General features: G+C 52.8%; 1 protein-coding gene across 1 annotated transcript in view; it reads right to left on the bottom strand.

Annotated features, from left to right (window-relative positions):
* The window catches only part of Lmx1b (LIM homeobox transcription factor 1 beta), a 53,533-nt gene extending 41,679 nt beyond the window's left edge, over positions 1 to 11,854 (bottom strand). The window contains exon 1 of the mRNA XM_036183373.1: positions 11,777 to 11,854. Coding sequence (XP_036039266.1) covers positions 11,777 to 11,854 — 78 coding nt within the window. The remainder of the gene's footprint in view (positions 1 to 11,776) is intronic.
* Positions 11,855 to 20,365: the final 8,511 nt, after the last annotated feature.

Genomic DNA, 20,365 nt, shown 5'->3' with positions numbered 1-20,365 from the left:
TACAGAGCCTCTGTTGTGGGGACGCTTCTCAAGGGTCCTGGCTGAAGGGGCACCTGAGCCTCATGGGGTGTCCTGCCTCTGAGACCCTACCCTTGCACCCTGGCTTGAAATTTTGTTTGCTTTTTCTTTTTGTCTCAATGGCTCTTATTTGGAAGGGTCCTCTCACTCACATTGGATCTTTACCTAAGCTTGTAGGTCCTCACTTCCTGAGTCCCAGTCTGTGGGATTCCTGGAGTAGACCCCAGCTTGATGAGCCATTTGCTCAGGCCCTGGTCTGTGGGGGTCCTCATGTCCTAGGCCCTGTAACTCAGATCCTGTTGTCAGAGACACTAATTACTGTGCTCCCCGATTTGTGAACCCAAATCTATACTAGAACTGGGGAGATCTCAGGAGGTGGACAGGGGCTGGAGGAGAGGGGTCAGGCAGGCAGGTGAAGGGACAGCATTCCCATGGCTCTCCCTGGGGCCAAGGCATAATTACAAGGCATAAGGTCTCAGGTGTGTGTGCTGAGGGGCAGGCTGACAGGCAAGGCCTCCATTCTGTTTATCCTTCACAAAGACCCCCTGCAGGGGACCACAGTCTCCCTGCAGTCTCTGCTCTAAGCTGACCCCAGCCCCTTGCACCTGCCAGCTGCCTGGTGAGAAGGCCTGCAGCATTTGGGGTGGGGGTGGGGCTGTCCCTGGACTACGACCATAGGCCAGGCTAGGCCCCTCTCCTACCCCTTCTTCCAGGTGCCTCCCCCGCCCAGCTGACTCAACAGAAAACCCTATGATTTATTTATGCCCAGGAGCAGCCTCTGCCCAGGCTGCAGGAAGGAGGATCCATTCAGTCCCAGAGAGGGAGGAGAGGGGAGAAAAGGGAGGGATAAGGACATTCAGGAGGGGGAAGGGAGAGGCAGGCCCATCTCCTCCACCCAGGAGCCCCATCTAGGCCTCTGTTCTTAGGTCCCCAGATCCTAAGGAACCTTCCCCATCACCGCTTCATCTGGGCCGTGGAGGACCCAATTACTTATAATAAACAATTCCGTTTATCTTTATCAGAATCATTATCTAAATTGGCTACATGACACATACTGTTCTCTAAGTGTGCCCCGGGGAGGAGGGGCCATAAAAGCCGGGTTCTGCACTCCGTAATTATCCCTCTATGGGCCATAAACCATCGCACTGGTGTTTAAAATAGGTATGGTGAGCAGGTTCCCTGGCCATGAGAGCTGCCCAGGGCACCCACGGAAAGCATGCGGCTGGAAGTTTTGCTGTGACCAACAACTTCCAGCTGCTCCAGGGTGGCTCCTGTGAGGACTGAGCCTTGCTGTCCTCAGAATGATAGGGGGCCTGGTGGAGGTGTGGGCAACACAGAGAAGCCAGCGACGGAGGTAGCCATCAAGCCCCTCTGGGGCTCTTCCGTGCCCTCCTGACATAATGAACGGACTCTGTCCAGGACTGCTGTCTCTCTTGCCACACTGATGCTGACTTGAGTTTCCCTTGGTGTTTGTAGAGGCGCCTCCACCGCTGGTCCCCCCTCCTCATGCCCAGGGAGGGACACATCAGCATCTCACCCATGATTAAAACAAAACACAGCCTGCCCCTCTTGGAGCTGCTCATCCCTGTCGCCTTTCAGCTGATGGGTCAGAGCTGTGGCTGGCTCTGGCCTTGGTTTCCCAGAGGCCTCTGCTTCCTCTAGCTACTATGAGGGTTGGCCAGGGACTGTGTCCCTAAAACTGTTCCTTCTCCCAGCACCCCGATCCTTTGCTTGGTATTCTGGGAGCAGGAGACACCTGGCAGGGTAGGATGTACATTCTCTGAAGTCATTTGTATCCAGCTCCTTCTCAGTGGACTCAGTCAATGGGACTGACAGGTACAAAATGGCAGTGTTTCTGAGGGCCTTTCTGCTGACCTCTCTGGGGACGTGGGAGGGGGTGGCTGGAGCTCCCTGGGCTGGAATAGGGAGGAGGACCATTTTGAGCAATGGCTTTCAGCAGGTGCAAAGATACCCAGTCTGGGCACAAAGCAGACGTGTGAGACTAGCACCGGGCGCTTGCTGTACGTCAGGAAGAGTGTCCCCAGACTCACTTGCTGCTATGGCTCAAGCATCTCTGGGGAACTTGGAGAACCACAGACTCTCCCAGCCTAGACTAGCTGATTAGAGAACCTGGGCAAATCGCAGCAGCACATCTATTGGCTGCTCAAGTTTGAGAAACTGATTCTGCAGCCCACATCAGAAAGAGGGCATGCTGATGCAGAGAGAATGTGCAGGAGGGGTGCCTAGGACAGCTCCAGAGGTCTTGAATCCCTCTGGAGGGATGCTGGAGACCCAGGCGTTGAACTTAACAGCTTCCCTGAGACTTTAGGATGGAGGTGGGGTACAAGGTAGGGTGATGGGGATGCCAAGGGGGCAGAGAAGGGGCAGTAGGAGGAACAGTAAAAGGGTCCAGTGGAAAGGTAGAGGTGGTGAGGAAGGGAGCATGCAGCATGACACAGGGGGATCTGACCTAAGAACCCGGAAGGAGGGCCCGAAAAGATGATGGCTCATTGGTTAAGAGCATTGTTTGCTCTTGCAGAGGACCTGGGTTCAGTTTCCAGCACCCACACGGAGGTTCACAACCACCAGTAACTACAGTTTTAGGGGCTCCTACATCCTCTTCTTACATTTGTGGGTACCAGGCATGCAGGCAAATGCTATTATACATAAAATGAAATAAATACATAAAAAAAGAACCTTGCCAGATGTGGGACTCCCTAGAGTACAGAGTAGAAAAAGGCCCAGGTTCTGGATGAGTGCGGTTGGGAATCTTCAGATCTAACTAAAGGACCACTTAGAAGTTGCTAAAGTCCTGTACCCAGTGGTGCTCAGCATTTATGAGCTGTCTGTGTGGGAGGCACCTCCCTCCACCTCATTCATGGTCCCAGCTTGCAATCCTTCCAGCCACAGCCTCTTCAATTCCAGTTACCTTAGGGTCCCAGGCAGCCTTATCACCCCTGGTGCCTCCAACTGGCAGCCCGCATCTTCCTGATTCAGGCCATCATCAGCTGTACAGGCAGCCAGCACATGGATCAGCAAAGCCCCAGTCCATGCACTCCTTGCTCAGGGATCTTCCCCTACCCCTCTGAGTCACCCACAAGAAAAGGATGAACTTGCCCATTTTACAATGAAGACTCTAAGACAAGGAGAGCCCAAGTCCCCGGCCCAAGGAAATAGAGCACCCAGGAAGGAGTTACTGTGAAGCTGAACTCTGGCCCTGCTTTTCATTCAAGTAGGGCCCAGGTTCCTCTTTAGCTGCAGAACCTAGCCTCCTCCCAGGACAGGAAGGAGGCAGTACCCAGGGCGGGCAGACCCACAGGCTGGAACCTGCCTTCAAGGGAGGCCCTGGAGGCTCGAGGCCTCCTTAATGTGCCTATAACTCATTCTCTGGGTTCACTAATGCTCCCGGCTATTAGTGCCGAGCACAGCTAAGCAAACTACAAAATATTCCTCCGCCTCAACAATCAATTTCCATATTGTTACAAATGGAGTCCATGCCTGCTGTGGTTCATTTTTCTTCCAGGTTTTCCCCCCTTCCCTTTACCCAGGACTGTGAGGAAGTCATTATGGGGTGTTATGAATTTCACAATGTGCTAAAAAAATAAAATAAAATAAAAATGCAAACTGTGTGGCGTCCACGTGCTAGAGAGCAGCCCTTCCCATCACCCAGGGAGTTGCTGGGGTCAGGAGAGCAGGGGGAGATGGCAGTGACAGTCACTCCCTGAGGACAGGAGGATGCAAGGCAGGGCAAAAGCCAAGTCTCTAGGGAAAGAAGTCTACGTCCCTGTGAACTGCTTTTTCATTTTGTTAGTTAGTTAGTTAGTTTGTTTGTTTTTGAGTCAGTGTCTAGCCATGTAGCCCAGGCTGGTCTCAGACAGGTGATGAGCCTGCCTCTGTCTGAGAGAGCTGTGTGTGCCCTCACGGCTGTCTTGTTTGGCTGCTCCTAAGCTAAAGAGTCCCCAAAGGTCAAAAGGACACAGTGTGGCACTATTCAGCCTGGGTAGGAAGGGCAGAGGCTGCCATGGCCTCCTGGAAGAGTTTCCTGAAGGAAGGGAATGCGGGGGCAAGGGTTTCCCTACAGGTACCCTTCAGCTGCCTTGAGCCACCAAAGTTCCCCAGAGCGGAATGATGTGAGGATCAGGCAAAGGGCCAACAGCCCGTCAGCGGGGGACTGGTTAAATATCGGGGGTCAGTGGACAGTGAGAGAGAGCAGATAGACTTCTATGGAAGAAACTGTTCAATAAATGACATACCCATCCCACGTCGTCACAAGGGTTTGTGGGGAGGAAACATGAGAATGCAGGAATGGGGTCTGGAGTTGATTTCTGGGGACTTGTGTATGGGAGACCTCTTTTACTTTGTTCAGACACTCTATATTGGAATTTTTCCTAGCACATATACTTTGCTAATACTTTCTATTTACACTAAAATTTTTCCATTAAATTTATCACTATTGTGTATGAGTTTGGACATGCATGTGCATAGCTTGAGTGTGATGATCAGAGGACAACCTTGTGGGGTCAGCTCTCTCCTTCCACTAGGGGTTCCAGGGATTGAACTCAGGTCACCAAACCTGCTCGTAAGTGCTTTTATTCTCTGAGCCATCTCACCAGCCCATGATTTGCTGATGAAGATTTTTTTTACAAGGCTGTTTGTTCAAAAGAGTTAGCACACACACATTTTCTTTTGGAAAACCTTCCCTGATCCAATAAAGCAAAATATATTCACTCTGATTTTGAATGCCTCTGAAGTTCTGCACCTGCGTGAGTACATAACACCATGTCCCCATCAGACTGTGATCTCAAAATTGGGAACTAATTGTTCAACTTTCCTTGACAACTGTGGAGCCTGAGCTGGGCAGGATTTGTCTCCTGTGCTCTAGCAATGGGGAGGGTTGGGCACAAGAGAGCTCGAGAAAGCTTTGGTGACTGGACCAAGAGTTTATTTCAAAGAAACTCTGGTTCTAAGCACCAGACCCTGCTCATCCGCCAGAAGACAAACCCTGGGGCCAAGGTACTTGTCTTACAGATGTGCCAGTTGGCCCTGACCTCACAGAAGACAGCAAGCCTTACCAGCCACTGTCTTGTGGACATGAGCCTTACATAAGCAGGCTTTGCTTGTTGGTTTTTCTGTTGTGTGTCTTCGTTTGCTTACTCTATCCGTCTAGCATGGGAGTTCAGTAACACTGGGTGGGTGGGTGACTAAGATGATGGACAGATGGATGGATGGACAGATGGATGGTAGATGATGAGTGGATGGATGGATGGCTAGGAAGATGGATGGACAAATGGATGATGGATGATGAAAGGATGGACGGATGGACAGATAAGAGTAAATGGATGGCTAGATGATGGATGAATGAGTGTGTGGGTAGATGCATGGGAGCTGGATGTGAAAGATGGACAGATGGATGGACAGGTGGATGACTGAAGACAGGAGGGACAGCACAGCTTTCTGTTTTCCTTCATGATGACATCCCTCCTATTATTCACAGTGGAGCACACAGTTTCTGAGCAGACCCACCTTACTCACTTCTACTCCAGGGGTCCAGTGGGGCTGCTGTCCCTAGATCTCCTCTCCATCAGTGTCCTTCACAACTTGTCCTTCATGAGGCACAAGGACACTATCCTTCCTCCTTTACAGCCTCTGCAGCACTCCCTTTAGACTCTACAGTCAACTCAAACATGGACTCTGAGGACAAATACCCATTCTAGGTCTCTTGGTAACTGTTCCCTCAGCAACACCACACCCTAACTCTCTCCTTATGTCTTCAAGGGTTGCAGAGGGCGGGTCTTCTGCCCTTCACATTGTCAGCACCATCTCACTTTAATACAAGTACCTTCTACCTTCATGAATCCCACACCCTTCACATCATCCTATATGGCAGCGGAGGTTGTCCACAGAATAAAACACCCAGAATTCTAAGTGGGTTAAAAGTTTGAGCTCAGTTAACCATGTGCACTGCTAGGGCTACATTAGAGATGGTCCTGCACCCTGCTGGGCTCTAGAGCATCCCTCACAAAGCAGGTGATGTTAATGCAATACCAGCTCAGTCTGGTAATATTGACATCCCTGTCTGCCTCCCTTATAAGTCAAAGGAGTCCCTGGCAATTTGGTCCAGCTGTGAGTCCCTCCACAGTGTCAAGCAGGCCCGGAGGAGATGCTGAGGAGTTTGCTAGGGGCCAAGTGCAGTTTGGATAAAGTTGTCTATCTGCTCTGGGGAGGTGGCTCCCTGTTTTGAGGGTCTTCACAGGGTCCTCCAGGGGGACACGCACAGCTAGCCAGATGAGCACATACCTCGAGGGGCCTGCTGCGGCTGGGCCAGGTGGGAGATGAGAGCAGACAGGAGACCGATGGCAGGAAGTGCCCCAGGCCCTCTGTCCCTGTCAGCACTTGGCAGGGGTTCTGAGGAACTCCACATCACTGCTGAAAGGACCTGTCTTGCTTGAGAGAAACTCCAGCAAAACATACTGGCCTTCAGCCGCACCTCACACCTGAATCAGGCAGATACAACCAGGGACAATGTTGGCATCAGCCCAGCTGCTCTATGCCGCTCTATGAGGAGGAGGAATGGATCCTGGTTCATAGGACAGGAAGCTGAAGGTTGGGAATGGACTTGCCCAAGTACCATGGCTAGGAGGGACTCTCCCCTAGGTCAGCTGGAGGGCCTGGCCATCCTCTCGCTGTCTTGCCTTAATGAGGGGACCCCTCTTAAGACTGACATGGCCATCTCACCATTCAGGGGCCCAGGTTTTGGGAGGGAATTGGGAGCAAACACTGATCCTCAAAGACAACCACCAGAGGCTTCAATGGCAAGTGTGGCTTCCCATGGGGTGGGAGCATCTCCTGGGAGAGGGCAAGGTGGCTCGGCTTTCCTCTCCCACTATTTCTGCAGCATGAAGCTGAAGGGTGCAGAGGGTCTGGGAGGAGCCCTCCCAGGGGATCGATCAATAGCTTGCCAGCAAACAGGCTTTTCAGAACTGGCTTATGGATTTCTCTCTCTGCCTCATTCTTTAAGCCTGACAGCTGTGGAGCTGACGGGGGAGACTCTCCAGCCTGGGAGGACACACAAGGGCTTGGTTACCTGGCAGGATGTGATGACTCCCACCTGGCCTCCAGATGGCCCTTTGTCAGCTGCTGGGACACAGACAGGGTAATAGTTTATAGTGCTTCGCCTGCAGCCCCAAGCCTGCCACACTGCCGCTCCTTTCTGGCTACTCACTGGAGCCCTTTAAGTCCCAGTTTCTAGAAGACTGGAGTCTACTTCCCAGGGTGACTGTGACATCTCAGGGGGAACACAGTCCTCCACACGCAATCAGAGCCCCCTAAAGACCCCAGGCATCATCTGAAGGCGAGCCTCAGGAGCCTTTTACTCTGCAAGTCAGAGGCAAAGGAAGAGAACGCACGATCCTCCTTGATCTACCACATCCTTGAATTGCAGAACTCGACACTGGGAGGGAAACAGGACCCAGGATGCCAAGGATCATCCTGGCTTACAGGTGTGGTCTGGACCGTCCTAGGAATTAACAGCATCTTCCTTTGCTCTCAAAGCATCCCTGCTTGAATAATGAAGATATAGTCACTGATTTGTTGAACTGTTCACCTCTGCCAGGGATAGACAGGCTGTCTCTAAGTCTTGTCAACAACCTAGGAGTAGGGATATGCTCCCCAGAGAGACAAGTGGAATTCAGAAAGCGTATCTGACTTGTCCAAGGACACACAGCTGAAGGTGGCCTCAATGCACTGTCCACATTCATCAAGCCTGCCTGCTTAGATGCTCTGGCCTCCCTCGCCCAGGCATGCAAAGCCCTGAGATTCCAGTTCCTTCTCCAACTGTCTTCAAAAACATATACAGCCTTTCACTGGACTTGCAGGTCAGTGAGAGCAGGCCAGCTACCTGTAAAGCACCACCCTCCCCAGCTGTGCACACACGAGGATGAGATCCAGGATAATAAGCTGAGATCTTATCGGAGGCTTGGAGGCTGGAGGCTGCCTCTGTGCACTGTAGGCTGCTCCTCTTTAGCCTGGGGATCCTGTTTTCTTTCCTAAGTGGAACATCAGATACTCATCTCTGATTTCACTGTGGACTGGGGGGTGGGGATGGGGGCAGCCACTTAACACCTAGACCCAGGGTGAGGAGGGAAGGGCTGTGTGTCCATCACCAGCTGACAGCTGTCCCAGCCGGGCAGGTGGGGGCTGCGATGAGAGGAGGGGTCAGCCTATCTCAGCCTCCAGCACAGATGAGGCCAGAGCTGCGGTGGCCATCTTCATGTTTCCATTCCCTGATTTTAGAACTCCCCGGTGGAATGTCCACCTCTGGGTAATGTCAGGCTGTGGAGTAGATGGCAATGAATGCATGTGACCAAGGAGGCAGGGTCAGCCCTGGGAAGGGGTATAGGTGCTGGTCTTATTTTGGATGGCCACGGCTGACTGCCTAGGGCAGAGGATGGAAGCTACCTTCTTGGTATAAGACTGTAGTTAGCCACAGAGGTATGAAGAGGGGCAGGCCCAGGGGAAGAGGCCTTGGGGGAGGTACTGAGTGCTGGTGGTAGGTTCCTGAAGCGTGTGTGTGTGTGGGGGGGGGACTAGCATTCATGATCATCTGGGGTCCAGACAGCACTCTATGGGGCCAGAAGAGCCGGAGGTGGCTGAGGGCAAAGACCAGGGCTCAGAGTTCCCATGCCTGTGTTGCATCCAGCCATTTCCTCTGCTTTAACCCTCCCATTCTCTCTCTGTGTGTGTGCAGTGTTCAAGAATCTTCCTGGGGCCTAAGGTTGCTTTGTCCTGCTGTATGGAAGACTATGTGTGAACAGACCCAGTTTCCATCCTGTCTGGCCTCTTGGGCCAGCTGGGAATACATCCCTGAATCCCACTGCCACAGTTTCAGATGCCATGATTACAGAGAACTATGGAGTGAGACATGTCCTAGTTGAGGAAGTGGGTCTCACATGGCTGGTCCCCTTCCTCACAGGGGTATGCTTTCTTCTCTGTACCTCAGTTTCTTTATCTGAGGAGGGGCATGACTGAGAGAATATGTAGAGTGTTTGCCCAGACCCTGTTCTGCGGGGTTAGAGCCCTGTTGTCATCATGCTCACGTGTAAGAGGGTAGCAGGCTAGCTGGGGCTGGCATGTAGGTAACAACATGGGGAAAGGAGACCATATTCTGGGTGGACACAGGAGAAACCTGGGAGGATGGTGACATGAGAATCCTCAAAGATGGAGTACAGAATCCCTCCCCTACACACATACACATGGGTTAGGATGAAGTATGGGCCTGACCCCAGGACAGAAACTCTGGCTAGGATATTAAAGACCAGGAGGAGGAAGAGGAAGTAGAGGTGGTTCCATCTTTCCCTCCACGGGCTTCCCCTGCCTTGGGAAGACCACACTATCAGTACCTGGACCCAGGAAGCTATAAATACCTGGTTTCACACCTGCTCTGCCAGTTAGCTGTGATTTCAGACAGGGAACAAAAGTCTCAGAGCCTCAGTCTTTGTCTCTGCAAATGGATATAGCGATGTGGCCACTCTTCTTGAGAACATAGTGGATGTGCTGCAAAAGATCATGGGAATTCATCCCACAACCTCAAAGACCTGGACCCTGACTCTCCATGCTCTAGGAAAAAGACTTCCGTATCATAGGCGCTTAAAAAAAAAAAAAAACCCAAAAAACAAAACAAAACAAAACAAAAAAACAGAACAAAAAACAAAAACAAAAACAAAAAGACCAAAAGAAAAAAAAAAACCTGGTGCCCATCAGAGCTCTCTCTGCTTACCTGCCCTGCCCTATGGGGCCCTAGCCCCATGGAAGGAGAGATACAGTTCATGCCTCCTCAGACTCTCTGGACTCTTTCCCTGAGTAGATGTTCTGTGGAATCACCACAAAGTGACTGGCAGTCTCCTCCCCAAGGAGTGGCTCTCTGAACATCCATGCTCCCAGCTTCTAACCAAGGGCAGAACTACCTCTGGCCAGCTGCTCAACCTGTCACCAGAGCAGGTGGTTTATTTTAGAGATGTTGCTCAAAGCAGGTATAGGGTATCCTATTTGCTCTCACACCACCCTAAAGAGACAAGAGCCTGGCTTCCAGGAAGTTACACAGGACACTGACCAGCCCTGGCCTTGCCCTTTATTTACCCCTCCCAGGGAGGCCAGTCAGTGAAGGGCTGAAGAGAGGACATTTGGAGTGTGATGAGGCCCCACAGGATCTGTCACAGATGACAAGCCTGACCTAGAAGCATCCATCAATGCTGTTCTTACACTCAGGGTCGGGTCACAAAATTTGGCAGCAGTGGAAAAGTTGGCCTCCTTGGCTCTACAGCTGTTCAGATCTTGGCAGAGCAATGACCTGGAGCCACTGGGAGAGGTCCTGCACTGAGGCCTACAGCTCTCAGGATAGCTGGAGCAAAGACTACCTGGTAGGCTTTTGCCTGCTCTTGCGACCACCATCGGCTCCCCTATACCTTGCCAACTCCTGGGCCAGGAACTCCAAGGGAGTTCTTCTCCAATGGACGTATTTTAAGTCTAGCAAAGGGTGTGCTTCCCCCACTTCTTTCTATACATTGGGCTCTAAAATCTGGGCCATCCCGCCACTCGCATTAACTGTGTTAAGGAGGAATTATAAAAAGAAATCAAATTTCCCATAGCATTTGAACGCCATTAAAATGCCAAACAATAAACTACCAGGCTGCAAATTAGATCAGTGGAAATATCAAACACATTGAGGTATAAAATCCATAATTGCATTTAGTGGCAGCCATCCCTGGAGAGACGCTGCTAAAGATCACCACAGCCCCACATATGAGGGCCTATTGACAGAAGAATAAAAATCGACAGGCCAACCAAATAAACCGGCAGGCCTCATTAAATATTCAGCTATGGAAATTTGACTATCCAGGCTTCCTCCCCTTGGTCCCAGCTGGGGGCTCAGCCCCTGCTCTCCCCTAACTCTCTCCCCCATGGCTTCACAGGAAGGGTGAGGGAGGCCGTCTGGGAGGGTGGTGGGAGAGGGCGCGGAGGCAGCAATAACAGGGGCTCTACTAGAGTTATTATTGTTGGGCGGGTGTTATTAGCTCTCACCCAGGAGTGCGTGGCCCCCGAAGTCTTTAATTAGGTCATTACAGGGTAATTTCCAGGGAGGCTTTAACTCCTTAGCAGCCGAAGAGTCCCCAGCTCAGTCTCAGATTCCCGAAGGGACCTGGGGTCAGCCCACCGGCTGGAAAAAGAGCCGGATGGCTCAGGTAAGGGGCTGGGCTTGACTCCAGGTCCCTAGAGACTGAATTCACCTGCTCCAGGACAGATGGATGCCTGGCTGGCTGACGGGTGCTTAGCCCTGGGGGCGGTCTGGGTTTTGCAGGGCCGCAGTCCAATAGGGTTTCAACCTACGCGAGCCACTTCCCTAGGAATGGATTTTTCATCTTCTTGGCCCTCCCCAGCGCCTCCTCTTCCTCCCCTTCTAACCATTCCTGTCTCCCACCTCTCCTCCCAGGCCTCACCCAGTCTCCGGCCCAGCTCTCCTCCCCTTTTCTCTTTCCTTTCCTTCTCCTGCCCAATTACGCCCTCCCCTCGGTGCTCACCTAGGAGCTGCAGCCATGTATAATGCATGCGGTGGACGCACCAATAGGATTAGGCACCTCCGCCCGCCTTGGCGGAGTAAAGTTTATGTAAATGACTGATGACAGCGCTATTGTGTGAGGAATATCAATGGAGTAATTACAGTTACATCGGGCGCCCGCGCCGCCGGCCCGTGTTAATTTTTCACCGGCTCCCCCGGGAGAGATCGCAGCGCGCTCCGAAGAGCACAGCTAATAATGGGAGCCGGGAGCCGCCGCTGCGCCATGCGCCCCGAGGTCTTTCTGAGCAGACTGCTAAGCACTGCCTGTCTCCCCGGAGAGCCGAGAACAGAGATAAAATGATTAAAAACTGCCAAGCGGGCCTGGCAATCACTCGCTCCGCTGTCAGCCCGACACAAGACAAATCTCTGCGATTTTTTCTCTCCCCACCTCTCCCTTTGTGAGCCCCTCGAGCTGGGACGTGGGGGGCCGGCTGGGGTCAGGGTCAGCTCTCCAAGGTGGCAAGGCCTTGGGCAGGACAGGCAGCGGTGGAGAGGAGGGCACTGGCCTCTTGGGTCGGGGGTGAGTACACAGGCTGCAGGGAGCCCGGGGGAGCCAGAGACCTAGCTAGTTGTCTGCTTCTCCCATAGAAACTCCTGTCAGGGCATACCTGTCAGGGCACACCTGTCAGGGCACACCTGTCAGGGCACACCTGTTGGGGGACATGGTGGGCACACCTGTGAGAACATACCAGCCAGGGCACACCCTACTGGAGCACACCTGTCATGACCCACCTGCTAGGCACACCAGCAAGTGGGGGGGGGGGATCATCTTGGCTGGAAACTCTAGGCTTCCAAGATCGTATTCTCTGCCCTTCACTCCCCCAAGCTGCAACATGGCCACTATATAGCTGTCTTCTTTCTCGTGTTTCCTAGGCCAGCCTGGTACCTCCAGCCTGAGCATTGACCTAGAGCAGATCTTGGATGGGGTTTCTGCCCTCTCCTTCCTCTCGGGACTTGAGCATCCATCCCTGTGGCCCTGGAACTTCAGTCTGGTCCCAGCACCAGAGAAGGGAGTGAGAAGGAAGAATGGAGGTAAATGAGGCTACCCACTGCCCTCCCCAGTCCATCATCCATCATCAGGCTCTGCCTGGACCATCACTGCTCCACCTGACACGCCTACCTGTGTTCACATATCATCATTTCTGCACAGCCCACATGGACACAAGTGAAGTCTTCTCTGTGCTGACAGAGCCCTCCATATACAACACCACATGTTGACACCCAGACTCACAGTGTCCCCAGTGTAGACTTGTAGGCCACACATCATGGGAAACATCAGTCCAGCCACCAAAAGAATAACAGTCACCAGGAATTCGCTTGTACCAATACCCTGAGCCTGTGCCAGCCCATGACACACACAGCATGCTGCACTGGGGCACATGACATAGGCACCTCCCCTCTGTGCTACTTGCCTGGTTGCATGCACAAGCCAGGGCCCCCACAGAGGCTCAGAGCTGGCCTCTGCAGATGCTGTGTGTGCTGGAGTAGTATGTGGCAGGATCACCTGCCTGTGGGGCTCAAATGGATTGGGCTGGGCTGCAGCCTAAGCTGGGACAGTCACAATGGGGCTGGCTCTGACATTAAGCAGAGCTTGCCCTGGTGGCCTCTGGCTAGATGCTGGATGTCAATATCAGGCGGTATCTGTGTTAGGCGTAGCTGCTCCAGACAGACCACACTGTCTGCCCTCTTGCTTAAGGCTCCCTGGCTTGGTTCCAGATTTGAACAAGAATAATGAAGGGATTACAATTTCTTCCTTCATTGGACTCCACTGCCAAGAATACCCATTTTATAGGTGAAGAGACTGAGTTCAAAGGCAAGAATAAGAGCCAAGGTCAAGGTCACCAGTCTCTGAAGCACACACTCTTTCAAATTCTAAGCCACCAAGTCCTGCATACACACTGCTTTGGGGATGCACAGGTCACACCACTGTCACATGTGAGTACTCAAGCACACAGCAGAGACTTGAGCACCTGAGCTTACTAGTGTTTGCCCACACATGTCCACTGAGTCTCCACTACAGGTCCTGTGCTGCTAAATGTTAAGTAGGAGGCCTGAGGCAGAAGACAAAGTCAAGGTCAGACTCTCACAGAGCTCCAGTCAGCTGACATTCTGGTCATGGGAATGCACAGCTGTGACTACAATCTAGCAGGACCCCCTTCCCATGCCCACAGTGCTCTCCCCAAGACCGACCTCTTCTCTGGCCCCTCAGCCTTCTCAGCAACTCACACAGCAGTGCCTTTTCTAAAGTCAAACCTGACATGCTGCCTCCTACTTAGAATCCTCCCATGGTATCTAGTCACCCCTGGAGTAAAGGGCCATGGCTCTAGCACCCCTTCTAGATCCCCATGTGTGAGCTCTCTCTGCATCGGTGTGTGCTGACCTTTGCCTGAAGCCTGCCTAGAATTAGCTCCCACTTGTCTGCCCTGGATAGATCTGTGTGGGCTTTCGGATCCTTCCTCCAGGAAGCCCTCGTCTGTGCCTCTAGGCTGGGTGAAGAACCTTGTCCTGTCTCCAGGTACAGCAAGACCCTGTGTTCCCCTACCAGAGCCCGAGCCAAACTCTCTACCCTCAGCCTGCTTTCTCTGTCCCATGCGTCAGAGATTCTTTAGGGGTAGGGTAGCCTGTATCTGCAGAGTCTGGGGTGAGGCACACAAGGCCTTGACAAATACTTGAAAGGAGAGAGGAGGAGGCTTCGAAGAGGGGTCCTGGCCAATTCAAGGCTGGCGGGAAGGTCACTGGAAGAGGGCTCTGACAGGAAGGATGCACAGGCTGCTCTGAGGTCATCAAGCTGCCCTTTGGGAGGAAGAGGCTGCCTCTCTTGTCAATCATTCCTGGGCCCTGGGAATGGGATGCCGCCCCTGTCCTCACTGGGGGCTGGCAGGCCACAGGACAGACTGGTTCAGACTGTGTGGCCACAGACTCTACTTTTCTCTCTTCTGCTAAAGATAGATGTCCTTCAGGGCTTCTCACAGGCACAACCCAAGCCAGGAGACCCCCACACAGCCTCCACCCCAGCTCCTTTCCTCAGCAACAATCTTTGAGATTTGAGAAGTGATAATGCAGCATCTGATAGGGTTTTCTCCAATCCGCATTTAGGAACCCAGGTTTCACTTGATAGACTGCACATTGACCATGCACAAAACCTTCAGCCTGGTTCCCAGCTCTTTATAGAGTGAGCATTGTGGCACAGCCCTGTAATCCCAGCACTTAGGAGGTAGAGGTGGGAGCACCAGAGATCCCAGGTCATCTTGGCTACATAGTGAGTTTAAGGCCAGCCTGGGATGTTAAGATCCTATCTCAAAAAAAAAAAAGTACACACACTTCTATAAGTAAGAGCTAAGGATGGAGGAGACAGTTAGTGACAGAGCAGAGCTCAGGGTTCCAGATTCTGAAGCACACCCTCCACCAAGGTCCTATCTGTGACTGTGTGGTGCCATTAGCCATGTGTCCAGAACTGCCAGCCCAGACCTTGGCCATAGTGTCTCCAGCTGGCAGTGGTTTTCCCAAGCTTCCAGATCCTTCTTCTGCACAACCGATTCCATTTCTCCAGCTTGCCTGCCTTGGTTGGAGTCCCCAGATACCCTGCGTGTTCACCCAGGACATCACACTCCTCACCCAGCCTACAAAAGGCACAGAGGGCTTCTTGAAGCTATATAAACCAAGAACAAGCAGGGAGGGGAGCAGGTTCCAGGTAGACTAACACAGAGAGCCAGAGATTGGCTTGCAGTCTTGAAGGCAGTGCTAGGGAGGTGATGCTGGGGGTGGGTCTAAGAAAGGTGGCATGTGACAGAGAAAGGCAATGACCTACTGATGACAAGTGGAGGGCTGGGGAGGTAGAAGTGCAGGGACCAACATCAAGCCTGGTAGTGACACTTCCATGTTGTGTGGCCCTGTCTCAGTCACCTTAGTGTAAATGGAGGCATGCTGTGGGGGCCAAATGGTGTGCATGCCTGACATTCAGCAGGTACTGGCTCTTCAGGGGACTATGAGGAGGGGAAGAGAGCTGCTCCCAAAGCTGTGCTAGCCCCTGGATGGTCCACCTCCTCATCTTTGCTGATGCTGCCTAGTGTGATCTGCCAGTACAGTTCTCTCTGCCTCTCTGGCAGCACCCCTTCCCCCAGGTGTCCATCACCAAAGACCCTCCCCAGTCATAGCTGCCACCATGAGGCTGTCTTCACCATCCTTGCTTTCTTTGGTCCTGTGTCCTGTGAACCTCTGAACTTAGCATGGCTGGGACCAGTTAAGTCACCACTGTCCCTCACTTCCTGTTGGGTGGGGCGCTTACCCAGAGAACAAAGGGGCAAGTCTAGAGCCCAAAGCTGGTACAGCTTTTTTGAGTGTGCACTGATAACAGAAAGGCTGGGGTGGGACTCAGGACAGAATACTTATGTAGCATGAACAGAGCCTTGGGCTTTGTCCCCAGCACTGACTGGACACACACACACACACACACACACACACACACACACACACACACACAGACTGACGTCCACAGCTGTTGTTCCCCTCAGTTTTTGCAGTGAGGAGCACTGTCTTAGGAGCCTTAAAGCCCCTCTTGTTATCCCTACAACAATTTGTACCCATTTCACAGAGAAGGACTGGGCACTCACAGACTGACACTGTATTAAGGAATGGCCAAAGTCCAGCAGTTAGGGGTTAACAGGGCTGCTGTAAGTGGTGATACCTAAACTCCATGAGGACAGTCCCTGAGTACCTACTATGTGCAGGCCTACTTTTGGCATTTGCTGTCCCTTGGCTAGAGACATACTACTCAGCGACAAGCATCTACCAGTCTCAGGGCCGGGTCTTCATGGCCTTAGCTCCCCTATGCCTCCCCAGCAGGGCTTGACATGGTGGGGGGAGGCGGTGTCAGACCACTCATTTGAAGTGGGATGTGGTATTCAAAGACTGGCCAGGCGTAGCCCTGTGGTATGCTGCTGCTTCTGGGGGGGGGGGGGGGGGGGGGGCTTTCTGGGCTCTGGCTCCTTCATGGAGCATTCTGATACCTCCCGTCTCATCCTGCTGGGTCTGGATCCTGTGTGTCTGCTCCCAGGTTGCCTGTTCTCCCTGAGTATTCTCGGAGCAGGGATCCTCTCTGAGGCTGGTAGGAAATGGGGAGCAAGACTGAAGGTCTCTCCTGCTTCTCAATTTGCACATCTCTGAAATGGGGAATCACACAGGTGAATCTGTGAGCCTTAAGAGTTTGATTTTGGATTTTTCAAGGCAGGGTTTCTCTGTGTATTCCTGGTTGTCCTGGAACTCACTCTGCAGACCAGGCTCACTCAGAGATCTGTCTGCCTCTGCCTCCTGAGTGCTGGAATTAAGGGCGTGCACCACCATCTACACCATCTCTCCCTTACTGTTTAATGAGATACTGTCTTAAGTCAGCATCTGCATGATGTAAAGAGCCTTCTCTTGAGCATGTGCAGGGAGAACAAGGTCAAGAGAATACAGCTCTTTCAGAAGCAGGAGACCCAGAGAGAGGATATTCTGGGGAATTCCAGGGCTTTTGCCTTTTCTTGCCTACCAGAGGATGCTAATGTTGTCCTGCCCTCTCTTAGCTTGCCTCCCTCTACATCCTGGGATTTATGGAAGAGAAAGAGAAACCTTGCCTGGCTCTAGCCCTCTCTGCACCCACACCAGCCATTGCCTGGCTCTAGCCCTCTCTGCACCCACACCAGCCATTGCCTGGCTCTAGCCCTCTCTGCACCCACACCAGCCATTGCCTGGCTCTAGCCCTCTCTGCACCCACACCAGCCATTGCCTGGCTCTAGCCCTCTCTGCACCCACACCAGCCATTGCCTGGCTCTAGCCCTCTCTGCACTCACACCAGCCATTGCCTGGCTCTAGCCCTCTCTGCACCCATACCTTCTACTGTCCTGCTGGCACTGCTTTCCAGCTAGGAGAAGGCCAAGCCCTGGGAGATGGGTGCACCAGCACAGGCAGGCAGCCATATCTAATTCATGCATTCGCAATGTCATTGTACCCAGATGCCAAGCTGGGGTTCCCATATGCCTGTGTGCCCTGGGCCAGCTATGATGTGATACTCAGGCTTTACCCTAAAAGCTGGAGTCTTTCCATGGTCATGGGAATCTGCACGTTTAATAAGCACCTCTGGATGGATCCCAAGCTGGGTGTGGGTCAGGACACAGCCAGGGAGATGCCATGAGACTGTGACTTATGTGTTAGCTCTCGGAAGTGGATACCATCTCCAGCAGCAGGAGGACATAGTCAGGGACTCTTAGGTGTGGCTGGCCCATAGGTCTAGCAAGAAACCAAATGTCTGGTCAGAGCTCAGATGTTCACCAATGAGGGAGCTGAACAGTAAACCAAGGACAAACACATGAGCCCTGGTCACATGCCCATGGAGCCAAAAATCCTTCTAGAGACATGATCAAGTTGGTCAGCCTTGCTTGGAGCATGCCAGAGCACCTAGGCCCCAGGCTCGGAGCAGATTGCTGAGATCTGAGGTTCTAGCCCCAGGCTCCTGTGACCCTCCCTTTCCCCTCCCTCATAACCTCAGCCTGAGGTTGGCTTCCACTCATCCCCGCTGCACTGACTTCATGTCTTCCTGCCGGGGGCCAGCGGCCGCCTTTGCCGGTCCCTAATCCTGTTCATAGGCTGCCAGCTCATCTTCATAAAGTGCCTCCCTATTTCCCGTCACTCCCCTGTCCAATAACCTTCAATGGCTCCCTCCTGCCCACAGGATCAAATCTAACACCGGCTACTGCCCTGCTCTGCAGCCTCCTGTCCCGGTGTCCTGAGGTAGCCCCTCCAGCCAGACTTACTGCCCCAGACCACCCTTCTCAGTCCACATTTAACTCCAAATAGCTCTGCTTGCAGCACTTACCTGCAACGCTGTCCGCTGTTTGCCTAGCTTCAGCTCCCAGGAGCCTGCTCACCTAACACACAGACTTTTTGACACACAGGGTCTCTTGTATACCAGGCTGGATGACTTTGAACTTCTGATCCCCTTGCTCTGCCTGAGTGCTGGAATTACGGGCAATCTCAGGTATGGGTCACTACGACCTTTTATTCAGTGCTGGGATCAAACCCAGGGCCTCTCACATGCCAAGTGACACTGTACCAGTGGGTCTACACCCTCAGCCCCTTCATAATCTTTAAAAATATTATTACTGGGGGGGGGGGGCAGAGGCATGTGTGTGCTACAGCATGTGTGGGGAGGTCAGAGCACAATTTACATTAGTTGGTTCTCTCCATCCAGTGTGGATTCCAAGGATTCAACCTATGCCATTGGGCTAGCAGCACCTTCACCTTCTCACCATCTCACACCCCAACCCTCCAGCCACAACACTAGCTAGAGGTCCTTTCCTCTGACAAAAGTCACTCACATCGACTGACGTGGCCCTTCACACGTATCAACCTATTTAACATCTCTGGACCACCCTGGGGACTGCGTAGGTTCTTCGATTACTAACATTTTTGGTGAGACAACTTGACTCAGAGAGGCTGAGGAGCCTGCTGAGGGTCACACAGCTACAGAGAACTCATGCCAGGACCCTAGACCAAAAAGTCTGGTTCCTGCCCTGTTCCTCCATACCAACTAACCATCCATCCACTGAGGCCTAGCACATAGACCCAAGCTACACACCTGCTTTGGCCCAAACACAAAGACCTTCAGGAGAAGCCATCAGGGAATCTTCTAGCCTACCCAGAGGCCTGCATCGATCCTGTTCTTTGAAGGGCGTTATTGCCCTTCATTTAGATCTTGATAGGCTTTGCTGGGACTGAGGTACAGAAACAAGGTCTAGCCTAAGGTCACAGTCAGAAGGCAGCAGAGCACAAGCTCGCACTCAGGCTGCAAAGTCCTATTGAAGAACCTGGCTAAGGAAGCTAGCTGAGCAGCTGTGGTCCTCAACTGACCTAGTGGGAGGCAGCCATCCAGATGCCCAGGCTCGCCCTACTCCCCCTGCTGAGACTTCCTCCAGGATGCCTGCCAGGCTGAATACGCACTGGGTCCCTCATCTCTAAGACAAGCTGTTTCCTTTTACAAATTATTTATCTCCATCATTACTGCTATTTAAATTAGAGTATGACTTTTAAGAAGATGTGTCTCTACATCCAAGAGAGCATGTCTGTGGGAAGGTGGCACCTAGGTGACCTTCCTGAACTCTTGCCATGTAGGCCAGCCAGACCAGTGCGAGGCCAGCTCTGTCCTTCTCCAGGGGTCTGTCACTGCTCACTTATCAGTCTGATGTCCCTCAGGGGGCAGCTGCCCTGGCCGCCCCCTCCGGCTCCAGGCCTGCCGACTGGAACCGGACCTGGTGGAGTGGGCAGACAGGGGCACGTGGGAGGGGGTTGAGCCTCACCGCAGGCCCCTTTGCAGTTCAAAGTGACATGCTCAGGCAGCTGTCCCTTCAAAGGGCAGACACAGACTGCCCCCAGTTGCTGTAGCAGCAGTCCGGAGCCAGGAAGGCGATGCAGGGGTAAAGATGGCCCTGGGAGGTCTGGCTCTGCTCCCTGTCCTTGCTTGCTGGGCCTCCACTACCTGGGTAGGAGGGAACCCCTTGGCTGTAGAGTCCTGGGAAATCACGTGCATTTGCAAAGCACACAGAGGGCTCTCAGGGAGCATGCACAAGGATGCTAATGAGAAACCCCACCTCAGACCTCTGGACACTTGAGTGTGCCTCCCATCAGCTGCTTCTCAGCTACATGATCTGGGGCAAGTCACTAGAAGTTCCTTAAGCTTGTTTCTCAGGAGTGATAAGGGGCTAA

The sequence above is a fragment of the Onychomys torridus genome, chromosome 4, assembly GCF_903995425.1.
Source record: "Onychomys torridus chromosome 4, mOncTor1.1, whole genome shotgun sequence".
Classification (NCBI taxonomy): Eukaryota; Metazoa; Chordata; class Mammalia; order Rodentia; family Cricetidae; genus Onychomys; species Onychomys torridus.
This window is presented reverse-complemented; position numbering and strand designations above follow the sequence as displayed.